Source organism: Hydra vulgaris, chromosome 01, assembly GCF_038396675.1.
Source record: "Hydra vulgaris chromosome 01, alternate assembly HydraT2T_AEP".
NCBI lineage: Eukaryota > Metazoa > Cnidaria > Hydrozoa > Anthoathecata > Hydridae > Hydra > Hydra vulgaris.
Genome location: NC_088920.1, coordinates 19,247,501 through 19,267,554, shown reverse-complemented (window position 1 = coordinate 19,267,554; position 20,054 = coordinate 19,247,501). Strand labels below are relative to the sequence as shown.

Here is a 20,054-nt window from a genome sequence, read left to right as displayed (position 1 = left end):
TTGGTGAAAATGCAGAATCTTCGTTAAGGAAAATGCGGTTAGAATTTGAAGGTTTAATTATAACTTTTTGGATTTAAGTCACTCATTTAGATTTAGAAAGTGTCACATTTTCATAGTATTTTTCTTAGGTATTTAAAATACCTAAAAAACTTAAAATGTTATTTGTCTGATTTGTCAACAAAAAGTTAGTGTGCCAGAAGAGTTCAATACCAAAAGGCACTATAAAACTTATCAGGAAAAATTTGAAGTTTATCAAAAAGATAAAAGGACAGACAAAAAATTAAAAAATTAAAAATAAATAAATAAAAAGCCAAACTATAAAAGCAACAATTGTTCATTCCGTGAACAAATCGAATGAAATCAAAGCACATTTATAAAAGTGAACAAATCAAATGAACTCGTAGTCAAAGCACATTTAATTGCATCTCATTCCAGATCTTTCTCTGAAAGTGAATTTATCAAAAACTGCCTAATTTAAACTGCAAGGATTCTTTGCCCTGAAAAAAAAAAAATTTTAACAACATAAGCTTTTCAAGAAATACAGTTTCTTGACGTTTAAATGACATAGCAACAGATTTGAGAAGTCAGTTAACAAAAATCTGCAAGGATGTTCAGGCCTTTTCAATTGTTGTTGATGAAAGTACAGATGTTGCTCAGTTATTTGTTTTTTTCAGAGGTTTCAATTTCAAATATGAAATTACAGAAGAAATTCTGGAGTTGATTCCAATGCATGGTAACACAACAGGTGCAGACTTTATTTTGGAGATTGAAAAAATACTTGACAAGTATAAATTTCCAATTACTAAACTTGTGTCTATAGTTACTGATAGAGCACCCGCTATGTTTGGTTTGAAGATTGATTGGTCTTGTTGGTAAATTAAATGAGAAAATTGGCAAAAACATTTTTATTGTATCATTCACCAAGTAGTATTATGCGGAAAAACAATTGATCTGGATTATGTGAATAAACGAATAGCATCTGTTCTCAACTTTATAACAGCAAGAGGACTAAATAATTGTCAGTTTGCTTCATTGTTGAATGAAAATGACAGTGAATATGAGGATTTACCATTATACACTGAAGTTTGATGGTTATCCTCAGTGAAAAAGCGCACATAGGATACGCGTGGATATTTTCCATATGTAACCCATGTGGGGATTATTATTTTGTCCCATGTGGGTTTCATATGGTAAATCCCACATGGATTCAATATGGTAAATCCCATATGGGATACGCGTGGATTTTTACCATATGTAATCCATATGGGGATTATTATTTTGTCCCATATGGGTTTTGTATGTTAAATCCCACATGGGTTTTACATGGTAAATCCTACATGGGATATAGGTGGAAAATACTACATGTTATAGATTTTAAACACCACATATATTTTAATCCAAATGGTATAAAAGTAGTCAATACCAGACAAATGAAAGTCTGAATGCTTCTATGATAGTTTTTAAAAATTACTTAAATAGTAATTTAAAATTAATCATCGAAGCTTTCAGAGAGGCTTAAATTAATCTGATATTTGCTACTTTATCCCATTTGGGATTCAAAATGTATAGCATTTTTGATCTTTTACATCTGATATTTTTCACCTATAACATATGTGGGATTTACCATAAACTATTATAACGAAATTTTATAAAATTAAAAAACATGTTGCAAAATGAATTTATTTTAGAATAAATGGTATTAATAAATACATTCAAAATAAATATTGAAAATATTATTTTTTCTTTTGCGATTTACACACCTTTTGTCTTTTGTCGATTGAATTAAGTAAATCGCTTCGACTTGCATAAAACCAAGGTTTTTAGTATCTTCTAACTTTCTTCAAACAATTTCTAAAAAAAAAAAAATACATATATATATACATATTTATATGTTTTAATGTCATATCTTGTTGTTCGTGAATATATATATATATACATATATATATATATACATACATATATATATATATATATATATATATATATATATATATATATATATATATATATATATATATATATATATATATATATATATATATATATATATATATATATATATATATATATATATATATATATATATATATATATATATATATATATATATATATATATATATATATATTTGAATATAAAGCATAAAAACAGCTGCGTACAAACTAAATTTATTCTTCGTAATATTTCCATCTGCTTTTGCACAGATCGTCATCAGATCGTCTGATGACGATCTGTGCAAAAGCAGATCAAAATATTACGTAGAATAAATTTAGTTTGTACGCAGCTGTTTTTTATGCTTTATATTCAAAATATATATATATATATATATATATATATATATATATATATATATATATATATATATATATATATATATATATATATATATATATATATTTGTGTGTGTGCATATATATATATATATATATATATATATATATATATATATATATATATTTATATATATATATATATATATATATATATATATATATATATATATATATATATATACCAATTTCATTAAAAAAGACAAAATAAAAACAAAATTCCATCAAAATGCAACAATCTTCCTGTAGTGTCTTTACCTTGGGTACCAGGCCTTTCACCAAAACTTCGAAAAATATTCCGAAAAGCAGGGTACAGAGCAGTATTTAAATCAAACCCAAATTTAAGATCTTTATTCACATCAAAAAACAAAACAAAACTACCAAGTAACAGCCAACCTGGAACCTATATAATAAAATGCAACTGCTCCAAAGTTTACATTGGTGAAACAAAAATGCAGGTAAGTACCCGGATGCATCAACATCAGAAGAGCATTAATGAAAACAAACCTAATCAATCTGCATTAGCACTTCATAAAACCTTTTGCAAAGAAATTATTATTTGGGAAAAAACAAGAACGTTAAAGGTAGAAAATAAAAAATTTGAAAGAAAAATTAGAGAGGCACTAGAAATACAAAGCAACATGTGCTCTGCGCTAATCGGCGGAATTAATCTTGATGAAGGCCAATATGTCAAAACTATGTTTTGGATGCCATTTTTAAAATTTAAAAATCAAAAGAAGCCATTCAACCGCTGACGTCAATAGTAACAATTTTATATAAACTATAACGATTAAAAATTATTGTAATATTTTACAAGCTGATGATGCTGGGTATCCATAATCCAGCGAAAGTTTCTTATATAATAATATTATTTGTATTGAGAGAAACTGTATTTCTTGATGTTTTAAAATAATATATATATATATATATATATATATATTATATATATATATATATATATATATATATATATATATATATATATATATATATATATATATATATATATATATATATATATATATATATATATCTAAATTTCTATAATTAAATTTATTCTTTGATCATTGTCTTCATATCCTATCTTATTTTCATATCATAATCTATTATGGTATTATTTGATTACACATTACAATGCTAATTAATATTAAATTTGTGATGTTCAAATATTATATGAACATTCTCTAACATGTTTATACGATATTTGAATATAGTTCTTGAGTATATTATCTGCAAACAATTAACTGATGCAAGTTCAAATGTTGTCAAAAACCAAGCATGCATGCATGGGACACTGCAGTGCCCCACAAAGAATTGCAGGTTTAAAAGTAAAAGAATTCCCAATTTCCTTTATTAAAAAAAAAATAGGGGGGAGATGGGTTTTTGTAACTTTTTTAGGCTCCATAACTTTTAACTTTAAATATAATAAGGTCCTTAAGACTTAAGGGACTTACAAACATTGAGGAACAAAAACAGGATTTTACAAAAAATTTTCAATTTTTTATCTGGAATACCACAGGGTTATATATATATATATATATATATATATATATATATATATATATATATATATATATATATATATATATATATATATATATATATATATATATATATATATATATATATATATATATATATATATATATATATATATATATATTTATATAACATTAAGACAATAAAATTGATACAAAATTTCACTTTAAAATGAATACCATTAACATTGTGATGATAATAGCATTAGGAAACTAGTATTAATGTATTATTATTATTATACTATAAATAAATAGTTTTTTAATTCATTTTATAAAATAGAGTCTTACAACTGATAATTAATGGAAATAAATACAAATTATAAAAATCATGTAAGCTTCATTTATTATTTCTAAATACTATATTAATGTTAGTCTACGAAGTTAAAATCAATTTAGAGTATTGTTATTTGTTCTTTTGCTATTTGCATGTCCACCTGTCTCTCGAATTTATAAAATAGGTGGTCAAAGCTTGCTCAATAGATAGATTCTCAGCATTACAATGCTTTTTTCTTACACTTTCTAAAGAGAAGTATGGCAGATTGATTACTTATTTTACCTAAATCATAGGGTCATCTATGCATAATGATGTCAGATGATGACCTGGTTTATTGAACACCATCCCCCTTTATCAAACTTGGTCAATTTTTGCTATCTCCCATTGAAAACGATGTCAGTTTTTGTTACCATATTATGATGGTATACCTGAATTGTTAATATAATATTAAAAATGCATATACTATCAATTTTTATCTGGTTTAATTATACATTTATTCACAACAGTACTCAATTGAAGTAAAAAAAAAAATTGTTCTTTCAGATAAGCAAGCTTATTTCTGAATTTAAATTGTTTCTGATGATCCTGCACAGTTTTAAGCAACAAAAGCAAGAAGTTTTTATGCCACATTGTTGGTGTAAATACCTCTAAAACCTGCTCATAGATAGCATAAATTTAAATGTTTTACTTTTTTTTTTAATTCAATTTTTTAATTGACATTGTTTTGGTCTCAACATCCCCTCCCCATAGTCAATTATTGTTAAACTTTTCAGCTCACACTGCCCCTCTATCTACTGGCATTATTTATGGATAACCTCATAGCCTAAATATTAAATATATATATATATATATATATATATATATATATATATATATATATATATATATATATATATATATATATATATATATATATATATATATCAGGGATGTGAAGTCTCAAAAAGGACTCCAGATTTGAAAGTCACAAAAAGGTTACTTTATCTAGTTTTTTGTATCCAGGAACTCTAAAAATATAAATAAGTTTATGGACTACTGATAGGAAAAAAATTAAGACTTTTAGGCTAGAGGAACAATCATTTTTTGAACCCGGAGTCTTTAAGTATAATGGCGGCAAGGACTCTGGGCTTAAAAACAATAAGTTTAAAGTCATTAAATCTTATGAATTTTTTTCTTATAGCAGATCATAAGTCAACCAACATGTTTAGAGCTTCTGGACATTACAGACTTGGAAAAAGTAGAGATATAAAGCCAGAGTCCTTTTGGGACTCCGCATCCGTGATATATATATATATTATTTTAACTGTACTTACGACACCTTTTGATATACAACAAAATCTTACAAAGCTTACAATAATTCAGCTAAGATTCAATCTGAGTTATTGAAACGTAATAAATTTAACATCAATAGAAAAGTAAAGCTGTTGTCATTTAAAATGTAAAGTGTGTTGTCAAAATATGTTGAAAATAAAATGAAGTTACTAATAAAATCACTTTTAATAATGACAAACATTCTTACTGTAGTAAGAATTAGTACTAATTTGGTACTAATTTGTTCAAGCATAACTTTAAAAAATAAGTTTATATACAAAAACTAAATGTATAACTAGTTATACATATAGTTAACTATCAGGAGTTATATGTATAACTATATGCATTTTAAAGCATTTTATTTATATATTACTTTAGATCATATTACTTTGAAAACTGGACCCAGAGGCTTTATTCCCAATAACACTGTGGTACTCCAGATTAAAAATTGAAAAGTTTCTGTAAAAATCCTGTGTTTTTTTCCTCAATGTAGTTCATAAGTCCCTTAAGTCATAAGGATGTTATTATATCTAAAGTTAAAAGTTTCGGAGCCTAAAAAAAGTTACAAAAACCCATCTCCCCACTATATTTTTTTTAATAAAGAAAACAGTTAACTGATGCAAGTTCAAATGTTGTTTTTGACAACATTTGAACTTGTATCAGTTAATTGTTTCAATCAATCAATATATCAATCAATCAATACATTCTAAATTAGATGATTTTACAATTCAAGGATGTTTACAAATAGTATAATTACTAATGATGCATAAACACCTAATAATAATGAATAATAACATAAGAACATAATAATATTAACTCTAAAAATCATAACGTTAACAATAATAATAACATTAATAACTATAATAATTAAAATGGTATTAATAACATTAAAAATAATGGTATTAATAAAAATAATGGTATTATTAAAAAAAATGATATTAAAAATAAAGGTAATAATAATAATAACAATGATAATAATAACAATGGTATATTTAAACATATCTATACTTATCTACATACGCACAAACATACATATACATACACATATACACACATATTAACACACAACACACATACATACACATATACACACATTTATACACATACATATTCCCACACATGCATATGCACATACACATTTATTCATTGTACAAGGACGACAAAAAAGCTGTACATAAATGTAAAGATTCTTAAAAAAAAAAAAAAAGATAAAATAAATAAAATATACAAGAGAGAGTATTTTTAATAAGACTATTAACAGTGATATATTGCTTTTATTGATATTATTATTCTACTAGCTATCCAAATAGTGTTTTTTTAATTTATTGAGAAAATTATATCGAGAAATTGAGTTTTCAGTTTTAAAAGAATGAGGGAGATTGTTCCAAGCATTGGTGCACTGATGTTTAATTGATTCGCTGTCAAATTTTATTTTCCTAGTATGTTCTACAAAGATATTGTTGCATGGAGAGGATCTTAGGAAGTGAGAATGTTTGTTACATATTTGAAGGAAAAAGTTCTTGAAGGAAATTGGAAGTTTATCATGAAAATAATCCCATTCAAATAAACAGATAATATACTCAAGAACAATATACTGGTTTGCAGATAATATACACAAGAAATGTATTCAAATAACTATTGCATTATCCTAATATGTCTATTTGCACAAATCTTAATCTTATTTCTATAAAGAAAGATAAACATTATTCGTGGTACTTACGTACTTGCTTGCCATTCTCTAAAATAATACATTTACACAATATAACTGTAGACTCGTGCAATGTCGATTTTAAAATTTAAGTTTTTTTAGTTATCAGTCTTCAAATAAATTCCCATGCAAATCCCACAAGAAACCCACGTGGGATTTTTCATATGAGTAAATACCATATGGTTCCCACATGTAATCCATGTGGGATTACCCGCATGAGTTTAAAGTGACAGATTTCCATACGGATACCACATGGGAAAATCCGTCCCACGTTAACCCCATCAATCTCACACGGAACCCACGTGGAACCCATGTGGGACGCGGTTTTATTTTTCACTGGGTCAAGTCACAAAGTACTCAAAGCATTCAATCATTTGAAAACTGAAATATTTTAATTTTTGGAAACAAAAAGGCAAGAGATATTAGATATAAAAAATACCAAGTTTCTTCATTTTTAGCTTTTCTAGTTGATATCACAAAACACCTTAATGATCTGAACATTATTTTGCAAGGAAAAAACAAATTGGTCTCCACATAACGTCAGAGCTTTTCAAACCAAGCTTTTACTCTGGGAACGCCAAATTGAACAAGAAAAATTTGGTACATTTTGAGACGTGCAAATCTATGAAGCTGCAAGACCCAAATTTTAAGTTCAGCAACTACTCAAAAAATATAAACAATATAAAACAAGATTTTGAAGCAAGGTTTCAAGACTTTAAAAAACGTGAACCAAATTTTGCTTTGTTCACCTCACCATTTAACTTTGATATTGAAAAAGTGGATAAAGATCTGCACATGGAATTAATTGAACTTCAGTGTGATTCTGTTCTCAAACAACAATTTACTGATGTTGGTGTACCCAAGTTTTATTCATTTTTACCACCGCATCAATTTTCCAAGATGATTCAATTTGCTTTTCAAATATGTGCAATGTTTGGCAGTACTTATCTTTGTGAGCAACTTTTTTCACACATGAAACGAAATAAAACCCCTGAGAGGTCTAGGCTTACTGATAAACATTTGTATTCCATAATGGTAGTTAGCCAAGACATAAAATCTTTTAAGATTTTCTGTGTTATTAAAGCTTTCAGCGAATAAAAGATGTCAAATTTCTGTAAAATCTAAAATTCTATAATGTTTGTTATTATTATTATAAAATACTCCTTGTTCATTTTTATTGTGTGAAATAAATAATGCAAAATTAAACTTCTGTACTTTTTTTAATAATATTGCAGTGATTTAATAGATTTTAAATATAATTATAATCTTGTTTACTTCACATCAAACCTTAGTAAAAGGACAGTTTGGGTTGAAGAGTTACACTTCATTTATCAGAGGTAAGTATTAGTATGAGCGGCCCTCACGAAATTTCCTTAGACTAAAGAGGCCCCATACCAAATTGAGTTCAATATGCCTGTTCTAAATATATATTGTTATATTTATTTTACTGTCTTAAACCTTTTTCTAACTTATTCAGCATACTTTTTATCATATTCAGCATGGTTTTGACTTTTTTTATCGTTCAGATAAACCTACACTCATCTAGCTGTTATTTGTCTAGGGATCACCGGATTACTTCAAGTACGTCAAATGATTCCTTTTTTTTTTAAAGTATTCTTATTTAAAGTTAAATAGAACTTTTATTAATTTTCTGAATACTTGTGACTCTTTAAGACACTTCAAAGAAACTGAAAGTAATTCAGTTCTTCATTATCATTTTATGAATAAGCGTATCCATGACTTATTTAAAAATAACATATTACATTGAAACTGCAACGTGATATAGTTTTACTTTATTTATTATAAATTAAAAGTAAAAATATGTTTAAATATTTTATCATTAAACAATATTATTTATAGTAATAATAATAATTTATTAAACACTCTCAAAAGCTTTCTAAATGTAGATATAGTTTACATAATCCTTAGTTGAAACTAAAATCCAATTTTAAATAGTATTTATTTATTTTTTTACTTAAAAGAATGGCACAACTTGGTTGCCTTTATTCAGATATCATAGATGATGATGGGAGAGAAATGATACAAAAATGGTCGGTTAAAAGAAGGTCAAAATTTAAGACCAAAGGTAGCATTTATTACCACCATTTTTTTACCTTAAATACCTTAAACTTAAGTACGTTGACAAGTTTCATTCAAAATTTTAACTTTATGGTGATCCTTCAAATGGTAGTAGCTGCAGTTGCAGTGTATCTTTCAAAACACTATGATTTAAAAATTAACATACAAGTTATCATGTTTGTTTCGCCTATTGTTTTTCCGTTAGCTTTCTCAATAAATACCGATTTTCAGCGAAAAGAAAAAGTTCTAGATGATTTAGCAAACTTTAAAGCCGCTGGGATGTCATGGTACTTTTGTATGCGTGATTGGAGATTAGAAGCTCAATTGAGTAATTTTTGGATTAATGAAGTTCATCAGAAGCTAAAAAGTATAATTTTTTATATGAAAGAATATCTTTTAAATGAAAAAAAACACCGAAGGCAAGTTATTCTTGAAGCCATGTACGAAGATTTTAGTGATATGAATCAACTGATTGAAAACGTTCGAACAAGTAAACTTCCTTTAAATTCCGCACTAGTTAGTCGATGCCAAATTTTTCTTAACTCGTTATGTTTGGCTTTTGAGCGTTTAAGAGTTGTACGAGAATATCGTTCTCCGCGATCTATTCGTGCTTTTAACAAAGTGTTGATTTTTTTTCTACCAACAATCCTTTCTCCCTACTTTGCTTACGTTGGAAAAGAAAAAAAAAACGAGTGGGTACCTTATTATATATCCGTATTAGTAGCTTTTGTATTTTCTGCGCTTCAAGGAGTACACGATAAACTTGATAACCCTTTCAATGGAATGACGGAAGATGATATAAATCTGTCTTCAATTGATGATTGGACATTTCAGTCTCTTGAAGCTATTGTTAATAGAAAATTTGTTATTAAAGTTGTGGACCCTCAAACAAATTTAAACGATAACGAACGATTGCGTAAAAAGTCAAGTTTTATTCATTGTAATCCTGTTAAAGCAACAGTTTCCCCCAAAATAAAAACAGATCACACTCCAAGCGAACCTACGACATCCCAAGAGAATTTCCCAAAGCAGTCCGTTCTCAAGCACCGATACAAAACTAATTCATTTAAAATCTCCAGAAAAAATCGCTCAAGCGCTATAAAAAAATTGCTCAGAACTCAATCTTTAATTATAATGACTAAACGTCAGATTTTAATTAAGTTACACCCAAACATGTGTTTTTCTTAAAAATATGATGATGCAACAGTGAACAAATATTAAATGCTGTGCAAACATATTATGCAAAGTAATATGGTTGTATTCATATTGCATTGCCTTAGTTGGACAGTATACTTCCCAACTAAGTAAATGTCGTAATAAAGCGAAGGTTTCGATACATATATAAGATATAAACAAAAAAAAACACCTATGAAATCTCGTGCATGTTAATATGTTAAATGTTTTTCAATATAAACACATACAAAATTATAAATTATGATGTGAAATACAGTATAGTTTGTGATATATACTATAATTTATTGTATATAGTATATACTTTTAACTATAATGTGTTTTGTATCTTTCAGCTTTAGTTCTTGCTTTGAGCTACTTTTTACAACTAGTAACTTTTGACATTATTTCATTAAATTTTTCTTCAAGATTTCTTATTTTGTCTTGGTAGGACTCTTGATAAATAAATCGAATTTAACTGAAACTTATCCAATTGAAAATATTTAGTTTTTTGAAGTATATATAGCGAAATGGTATTGACTTAACTTTCAAAGTCTAAATTTTAGAAATTTAAAAACTTCTAAATATATATATATATATATATATATATATATATATATATATATATATATATATATATATATATATATATATATATATATATATATATATATATATATATATATATATATATATATATATATATATATATATATATATATATATATATATATATATATATATATATATATACTATATAAAGATTTTATAACTTATCTAATTATTTTAAAATTTACCTAATTTTTTTCTTTAATAAAAGAAAAAAATTTGGTAACTGTTTTTACTAACTTAATACCACTCTCTATTTGTAGAACATGCTAATATATATATATAAATATATATATTTATATATATATAAACACAGTTTAAAATGAAAAAAATTTTGTTAAGTGATTTTTTACTAATATATATATATCTATATATATATATATATATATATATATATATATATATATATATATATATATATATATATATATATATATATATATATATATATATATATATATATATATATATATATATATATATATATATATATATATATATATATATATCTTTATATATATATATATATATATATATATATATATATATATATATATATATATATATATATATATTATATAAAGATTTTATAACTTATCTAATTATTTTAAAATTTACCTAATTTTTTTCTTTAATAAAAGAAAAAAATTTGGTAACTGTTTTTACTAACTTAATACCACTCTCTATTTGTAGAACATACTAATATATATATATATATATATATATATATATATATATATATATATATATATATATATATATATATATATATATATATATATATATATATATATATATAATATATATATAAACACAGTGTAAAATGAAAATAATTTTGTTAAGTGATTTTTTACTAATATATATCTATATATATATATATATATATATATTATATAAAGATTTTATAACTTATCTAATTATTTTAAAATTTACCTAATTTTTTTCTTTAATAAAAGAAAAAAATTTGGTAACTGTTTTTACTAACTTAATACCACTCTCTATTTGTAGAACATACTAATATATATATATATATATATATATATATATATATATATATATATATATATATATATATATATATATATATATATATATATATATATATATAAACACAGTGTAAAATGAAAAAAATTTTGTTAAGTGATTTTTTACTAATATATATCTATATATATATATATATATATATATTATATAAAGATTTTATAACTTATCTAATTATTTTAAAATTTACCTAATTTTTTTCTTTAATAAAAGAAAAAAATTTGGTAACTGTTTTTACTAACTTAATACCACTCTCTATTTGTAGAACATACTAATATATATATATATATATATATATATATATATATATATATATATATATATATATATATATATATATATATATATATATATAAACAGTGTAAAATGAAAAAAAATTTTGTTAAGTGATTTTCTACTAATATATATGTATATATATATATATATATATATATATATATATATATATATATATATATATATATAATATATATATAAATGTATATATATATATATATATATATATATATATATATATATATATATATATATATATATATATATATATATATATATATATATATACTAAATAGTTTTTATTTAAGAGGTTAAAGCCAATAGAAAGTTAACTTTGTTATTTCAGATTTAAATGCAAACAATTTCATAATGACGTAAAATATTATAAATTGGACATAAATATGATTTTAAATTAATAAAATGAGCTGTTAATGATAACGAGAAAATAAAATGAAGAGCAGAAGAAACGTACGCAGAGAAACTCTTTTTTGGGATATAATAGATGAAGAAGGACGCGAGGAAATTATTGAGTGGTCATTACAACGAAGATTCAATAGTGTTAATCTAAAAAGACTAATTTATCGTAACGAATTTTTAGCGTACACTTTTACCTGGAAAACAATTAAAGCTTTTTTCAAACATTTTAACTGTGTGATGTTATTTCAGATGACACTGGCAATTGGAGCGGTATACCTTTCAACGCGGTATAATTATTCGTTTGATATATATGTTCATTTGTTTGTATCACCTATTGTATTTCCGCTTGCTTTTGCAATTAATGCTGATTTTCAAAGAAGGGAGAAAGCTTTAGATGACTTGGCAAATTTAAAAGCAGCTGTAATGTCATGGTTTTTTTGTATGCGGGATTGGAGAGAGGAAGCACATTTGGAAAAATTATGGATGCAGACAGTGCATCTTAAAATAAAGAGCATTTTGTATTACACTCGCAAATACTTAATGACTAAATGGACAGAAAAAAGAAGAAGAACTCTTGATGTAATATACGAAAATTTTAGCGATACCTCTCAGTTAATTGAATTAGTTAGAAAAAGTGACTTGCCAACGAATACGGCTCTTGTAGCAAGAATCCACCTTGTTATAAATTCAATGTACTATGCATTTGAGCGGCTTAGAATTATTCGAGAATATCGTTCACCAAGATCGATTCGCTCATTTAACAAAATTTTTATATTTTTTTTACCAGCTCTTATTTCGCCATATTTTGTACATTTAGGAAAAAAGACTAAAAACGAATGGTCACCTTATTACATTTCAGTGCTAATAGCCTTTGTCTTTTCTGCATTGCAAGGTGTTCACGACAAACTTGATGATCCATTTGACGAAGTGAGCGACGATGATATTAATTTATCTACACTAGATGAATGGACATATCAGTCAATAGACGCTAATTTAGAAAGATCATTTACATGTTAAGTAAATAAATAAAAATAACCAGATTACATATTTAGCAAAATATTTATGATTAAAATATATTTGGGGAGACCGGGGCTAGTTGGCTCGGTTTTTATTCTATGAGCTCTGTTGCCCTAACAGTACATTTTTTAAAAAAAATTAAAGTGTAGTCTTAAAGAGTATGGATTAGGGTAACTTATAAAATTTTCATTAATTTACAAAAAAAAATTTTTTGGGCCTTTTCGGGCTCTCCAAAAAAAAAAAAAAATTGCGCCAACTTACCCCACCACGGGGAAAGTTCTCGCAAACTATAAATATGATTATTAATGCACCATTAAGTGCAAAATTGATAGAAATTTTTTTTACTATTAATTTTTCCAACAATTTTATCCCAAAATTTAACATTACTTTTAGTTGGTACCAAATATTTGTCCGTATAGCCAAACAGTAGCCCACTTTTTATCTGTGAAAAAAAAACTAAAAAAAAAATTTTTTTTTCATTTTTTTGTAAGCATAAATTTTTTCAATATTGTTAAAAATTAAGAAAAAAAATAATAATAATTTTATAAAAATAAATAATTTTTCCCATAGTAAATGCTATGAGTCAACTTACCCCGTGAAACTTTTTTTTTAATAAACAGTCTATAGATCCTGAAAAACAGCAGCTTTGAAAAAAAAGTCTGACTGGATATAGTAAACCAATTGTGACTGGAGCTTTTACAATAATTTTTTTTTTCATACGATTAAATATTTTCTTTGTAAAGTAAAACGGAAGCAATGTTCTAAAAGTTACGTTTTTATCCAAAAAACGCATAAATCTCAATATCTCCCATGCGCATGCGCGAATCCTGACAATACTACAGTGAATGATGAAATGTTCAATAAGAAAGTTTCTGTGTAATTTTTGTCACTTTCTGATGAAAGGCTCTAAAGATAAACGCAGTTCGTCAACTTCCCCTGCGGCCAACTAGCCCCGGTCTCCCCTATGTTAAATTATATTATTTATAATATTTATAAAAAACATATTTATAATAAATATCAGTTTGAGATATCAGAAAAACAAAATAATAACTATTCTTATATATGTATAAGAAAAGTATAGTTTATTTTTTTATTGCATCTTTTATTACTAAACTGCTTCATGATGCACCACATTAGGTGAACCCTTCATAATGCACCACATTAGGTGAACCCCTTCAGTGTTCTTAAAGTATTTAATAACTAAAAACAAATTTTCTATCGGCAACTCGAAGAAGTTGTTGTTTCTTAGACTTCCTTAACCTTTAACCTCACAATTTCTAATGTTGAGAAAAATTGGTAACTTTAGATTTTTTAGTTAAACAAATTTTTCCAAAATCTTTTTGTAAAAATATATTCTGACGCGTGATTCGCTTTTATAGAACCCATAAGCAAACCACTTAAAATCGTCTTTTTTTTTAAATAAAACTTATTTAAATTTTTTGTACTTTTTGTTGTTGTTGTTTTATGAAAACTGTCTTACTGCCTTTTGCTAATCAATGACATTAATGAATTTCTAAAAAATTTCAAAACAATCCCAAACTAACTAATAAACTTTATTAAACAAAGTATATTAAATTTAATATACTTTGTTTAATAAAGTTCGTTAGCTAGTCGTCAAAGTTAAAGGTCAAAAGTTCAGAAAAAACTATTAGGGTATAGCGGGGCATATAGGGACACTTAAGAAACAAAAGTTGCAGATAAACAACCAAACAGTTAACACAAACAAATAAACGTTCAAACAGTTAACACTGTTTTTTTTATAAATTTCCTAAAATTCATTGATATAAAAAAATAAAAAAGCAAAAAAAAAATTTTTTAAATAAGTTACGACAACCAAAGTAACAAAACTCTAGACTAGCAAAATTTTTACATTTTGCAAGTGGGTGGTTACAAGTGGGTGGGGCAACACGGGAAAGTTAAAAAGCAGCAGTTGATTCTTAATTGTAAAGCTTTAGAAATGATAAAAAATGAGGGCATTTTATAAATTTAAACATGTTCACGCATTAAACTCTCAAAAAAGTAATATACCCATAAAAACTACACGCCCATACACCACAAAAAAGAATTGACAACTAAAAAAAATTATTTATCGTGTTTTTTTATAAATTACTCTTAAACAAACAAACTAAAGAAAATGTTTTAAAAAAGATATAGGGCAAAACTAGTATATATTATTAAATTAGTAACGATTACTAAATTTAAAAATTAAACAAAAAATATTATGGATCACATAAATCACACAAAAAATATTCTTTAAGCAAATTTAAATATGCCATATGTAGCATATGTAGCAGCATATATATATATATGTAGCATATATATGCCATATGTAGCAGCAACTTTTCTATTTCCTATTTTTCTAAGTCCCTTTTTCGAAGTCCACTCTAAAATTACATTTCATCCCATTTTGGATAATTGATCTTTCTTATATAACTTTTTACCATCTTGTTTAATTTAAAAACTATTAATAATTAGGTTAAGTTATAAAAATAAGAAGTTATTTGAATTTATTACTAATATTATTACTATTATTATTGTCTTTTTAAATTAGAAAAATAATATTTTAGATTAAAAATAAATTCATCGAGCTGTAAAAACATCACGAAATGGTAAAAATTATAATTATAAAAATTATAATTATAAAAATAACTTGTTTTCCCGATATATGCCGTACAAAAGTAATTTTAATAAAATTAATACTATTCAAAAAGTTAATTTTCAGAAATTATTAAAAACCAGATTATAAAAGAGGATAAAAGTTACTGTCTAAAAAATACAGACTTTTTTAAATATAGCAAATTAGTAATAATTCAAGATAAATCTTTTGTAGTTGTTTCGCTTACGAAAACATGCAAATTTTGTTTTTTTGCAAACCTACTAATGAATTTTAGTCCTTTTAGTGCATTTGATACTTCTAATATTATTTTATTTTTAAATAATGAAGCAGAATCATTTAAAATGTTTTATCAAAAAGAAACTTTTGAAAAAGAAAAAAGATTTAGCTGTGATATAAGGCTTTAGGCATAATTGTCGCATTGTGCCCCACTGTCCCTATATGCCCAGCTCTACCTTAGTTTAATAACCAAGAATTATTTTAGAAAACATATGATAATAATAAATTTAGAACTGAATTCTACTGGAACTACTTTGAAAACTTCAAAGTTTAAATTTATCTAATTATTTTATAGCTAATAAAATGTTCTTTTTTTACGTGTTTTTTTCATCTAGTACTTTTCATTAAGCTCGCTAACTAACTCGTCCAACTTTGATCTTTACATAAGAGCTGAATAGGATAAAGCTTTTTATTTTTAAATCAGTAAGATAGTTAAATTGATGTACGCATTACTGATTTTTGATATCTGTATTTTTAACAACCTTTATAATAAACACCTGTATCTAAACAGTTAATTGTATTTTAGATACCTTTCTCAAACCATTTTAATTGTTTTAATATTTAACGGACAAGCTGCGCCGAGTGGTTTACCAAACATTTTTACATCCAAGGCTTTTATTTATGGGGTTGTATTTTCATACGAAGCCGGTCTTTTTTTCAGATTCACACAAAAACTTCAATCAGAAAAAAAGACAGACTTCATTATCTCAGTAGAGTCAGAAGTTAATTGAATTATTTATTTATTATTATTTATTTCGTCATTTTACACATTTATAATGTTATCTATAAATTTAAACAAACATATATAACTACAAGCTGACTGGGGCAAGTCAAAGTCAAAGTGTTTTATCATCAAGCCCCTGAAATAAAGAAAAATACAATAAAATTTGACATCTTCAATATTATATAAAAGAGTGAAATTAATAAGTTTGAAAAAAATAAAAATTTAAAGGTTAAAAAAGAATTAAAAGTTAAAAAATAAATAAATAAATAAAGTTAATAAAGAATAAAAAAAATTGAAAAAATTGAAAAAAATATTAAAAATAACAAATAAAAAATTACAAATCGGTACATATGCATATACATATTCAATACAGTATTAAAAATAAATAAAATACATTAAAAATAAAAATACAAAACTATTTCAATTTTTTTAAAAATTGAGAGAATGTACGTAACGTTTAAATTTAGTAAGTGTTTTTCTATAGTTCTTTTAAATGTATCAATAGATTTTATTTATTTTCATATTTTCGTCAAGAACCGAATTCCACAAGCGGCATATACTCGAGACGTCAGATTTTTTGAGTGATGTTAGTGGGATGTAGTAATTACTCATTGAGTGTCTTGTTTCATATTTTTTAAATAAGTTACGATTAATTCGAGTGAAACTTTTAAAAAAATATTTTGGAATTGTTTCATTTTGAAGTTTAAACATAAATAACAAGTTATGGTATATATTTAGTTCGTATACGTTTAGAGCATTTATTTTCTTGAGTAACGGCTCGGCACTTTCGTATCTATCTGCGCCCAAAACTAATCGACTTGTTTGCTTTTGTTTTATATAAATAAATTTTAGAAAAGATGAATGATTGTTTGCCCAGGCAATATTACAATAGTTAATATGACTTACATATATATTTTAGATAAATATATATATATATATATTTTAGAAAAGGGCACTCGACAGAACATGCAGTAATTAAATTAGTTAAAGAAATTGTAAACGGATTTGAAAACAACCAATATACTCTTGGGGTTTTTATTGACCTCTCAAAGGCCTTCGATACTGTGGAAAAATAATAATTATAAATGGTTTTTTTCCTATCTTAATAATCGCAAACAATGTGTATCTTATGACAAAACCTGTACGAAACTAGAAAACATTTTTTGCGGAGTTACACATCTATTCTAGGGCCTTTATTATTTATTATCTATATAAACGATATTTACTTATTTTCTAGTGTATTAAATTTCAATCTTTTTGCTGACGACACTCAGGTTTTTTATACCCACTCAAACATAGAGTCAATCTTTATCACTATGAATCGTGAGCTTGACAACCTCAACGAATTGTTGAAAGCCAACAAACTCTCTCTAAATAAAACTAAAAGCAAATATATTCTTTTTTCTAAATCCTCCAAATCTGAAACTTTGCCCCTAAAACTCCCAAATATTTCAATAAAAAAAACTAATTTACAACAAACATTCAGCATTAAATTTTTAGGCGTTTTACTTGACGAACAAATAAGTTGGAAAGACCACATTAATTTAATAGAAAATAAAATTTCAAAGAATATTGGAATTATGTACAAGATAAGACATATGTTGGATAAAAACTGCTTAAAACTTATCTACTTTTTGTTTATCCATAGCTATATATCAGTTATTGTAATATTGCGTGGGCCAGCATTTATCCATCAAAATTAAAGCGAATCTTAAATAAACAAAAACAAGCAAGCCGCCTTATATTAAATGCTAATAAATACACCAATGCCAATCCACTGCTTAAAAAGCTTGGAGTGCTTAGTGTTTATCAATTAAATATCTACAGTATTCTTTTATTCATGCTTAGATTTAAATATCGTATGCTGCCAAATATTTTTGACGACCTTTTTGTTATTATAAATCATAAATATCAAACAAAGCATTCATTGCATAACTATCAGGTACCAAAAACCTTATTAAAACAGTCTAATTTCTCAATAGCATACCGGAGGCCACATTTGTGGAACTCATTCCTTCCAATTTAAAGTAAAAATTTAATTTCACTTCAAACTTTCAAAGTTATTTTTAAAAAATAGTTACTTGATTATGACATATCTCAAATTCTATTTTATTTTTGATATCTTCTTTTTCAATTCTTAACTTTTCTTTCGTTTGCTTAAAAGTAAAACATATTTTTTTTTTTGCTTATTTATCTAAGTTTGTATTTATTTCTTTATTTTTATACATATATATTTTTATGAATGTACAAATATATTTTTTTTTTTATGTATAAAAAAATGTAAAATGTTTATTTAAAAGTATTTATATTATTTTATTGATATTGTAAAAATTGATAGTGTAAACGATACAACGGGGCTAGATGATAAGACTTTTGTCTTCTGCCTGCTCCGGTCATATCTTAACTCAAAATATTTTGTAAATAACTTATTATGAAAATGACGAAATAAACTAAATATAAAAAATTAAAAAAAATGACTATGTATAAATGAAAAGTATAAATTTTATAAACATAATTTATTCAAAAGATATTTTGTCTTGTACATAATCCCCAGAGTCTTTGAAACTTTGTTCTCGACTAGCTTTATTTGTCTTTTCCAATTTCAATCTTCATCGAAAATTATTCCAAGTATTTTCATTGAAAAAACTCTTTATATTTTAATATTGT

General features: G+C 24.9%; 1 protein-coding gene across 1 annotated transcript; it reads left to right on the top strand.

Annotated features, from left to right (window-relative positions):
• The first annotated feature begins 7,785 nt into the window (after window positions 1–7,785).
• On the top strand, window positions 7,786–8,259 carry LOC136074182 (general transcription factor II-I repeat domain-containing protein 2B-like). Its single transcript, XM_065786486.1, has one exon. The coding sequence runs from the start codon at window positions 7,786–7,788 to the stop codon at window positions 8,257–8,259; it is 474 nt and encodes a 157-aa protein (XP_065642558.1).
• Window positions 8,260–20,054: the final 11,795 nt, after the last annotated feature.

Excerpts from the sequence above, each read along its gene's own strand:
- LOC136074182 (XM_065786486.1), top strand. The coding sequence starts at position 7,786 with ATGAAGCTGCAAGACCCAAATTTTAAGTTCAGCAACTACTCAAAAAAT.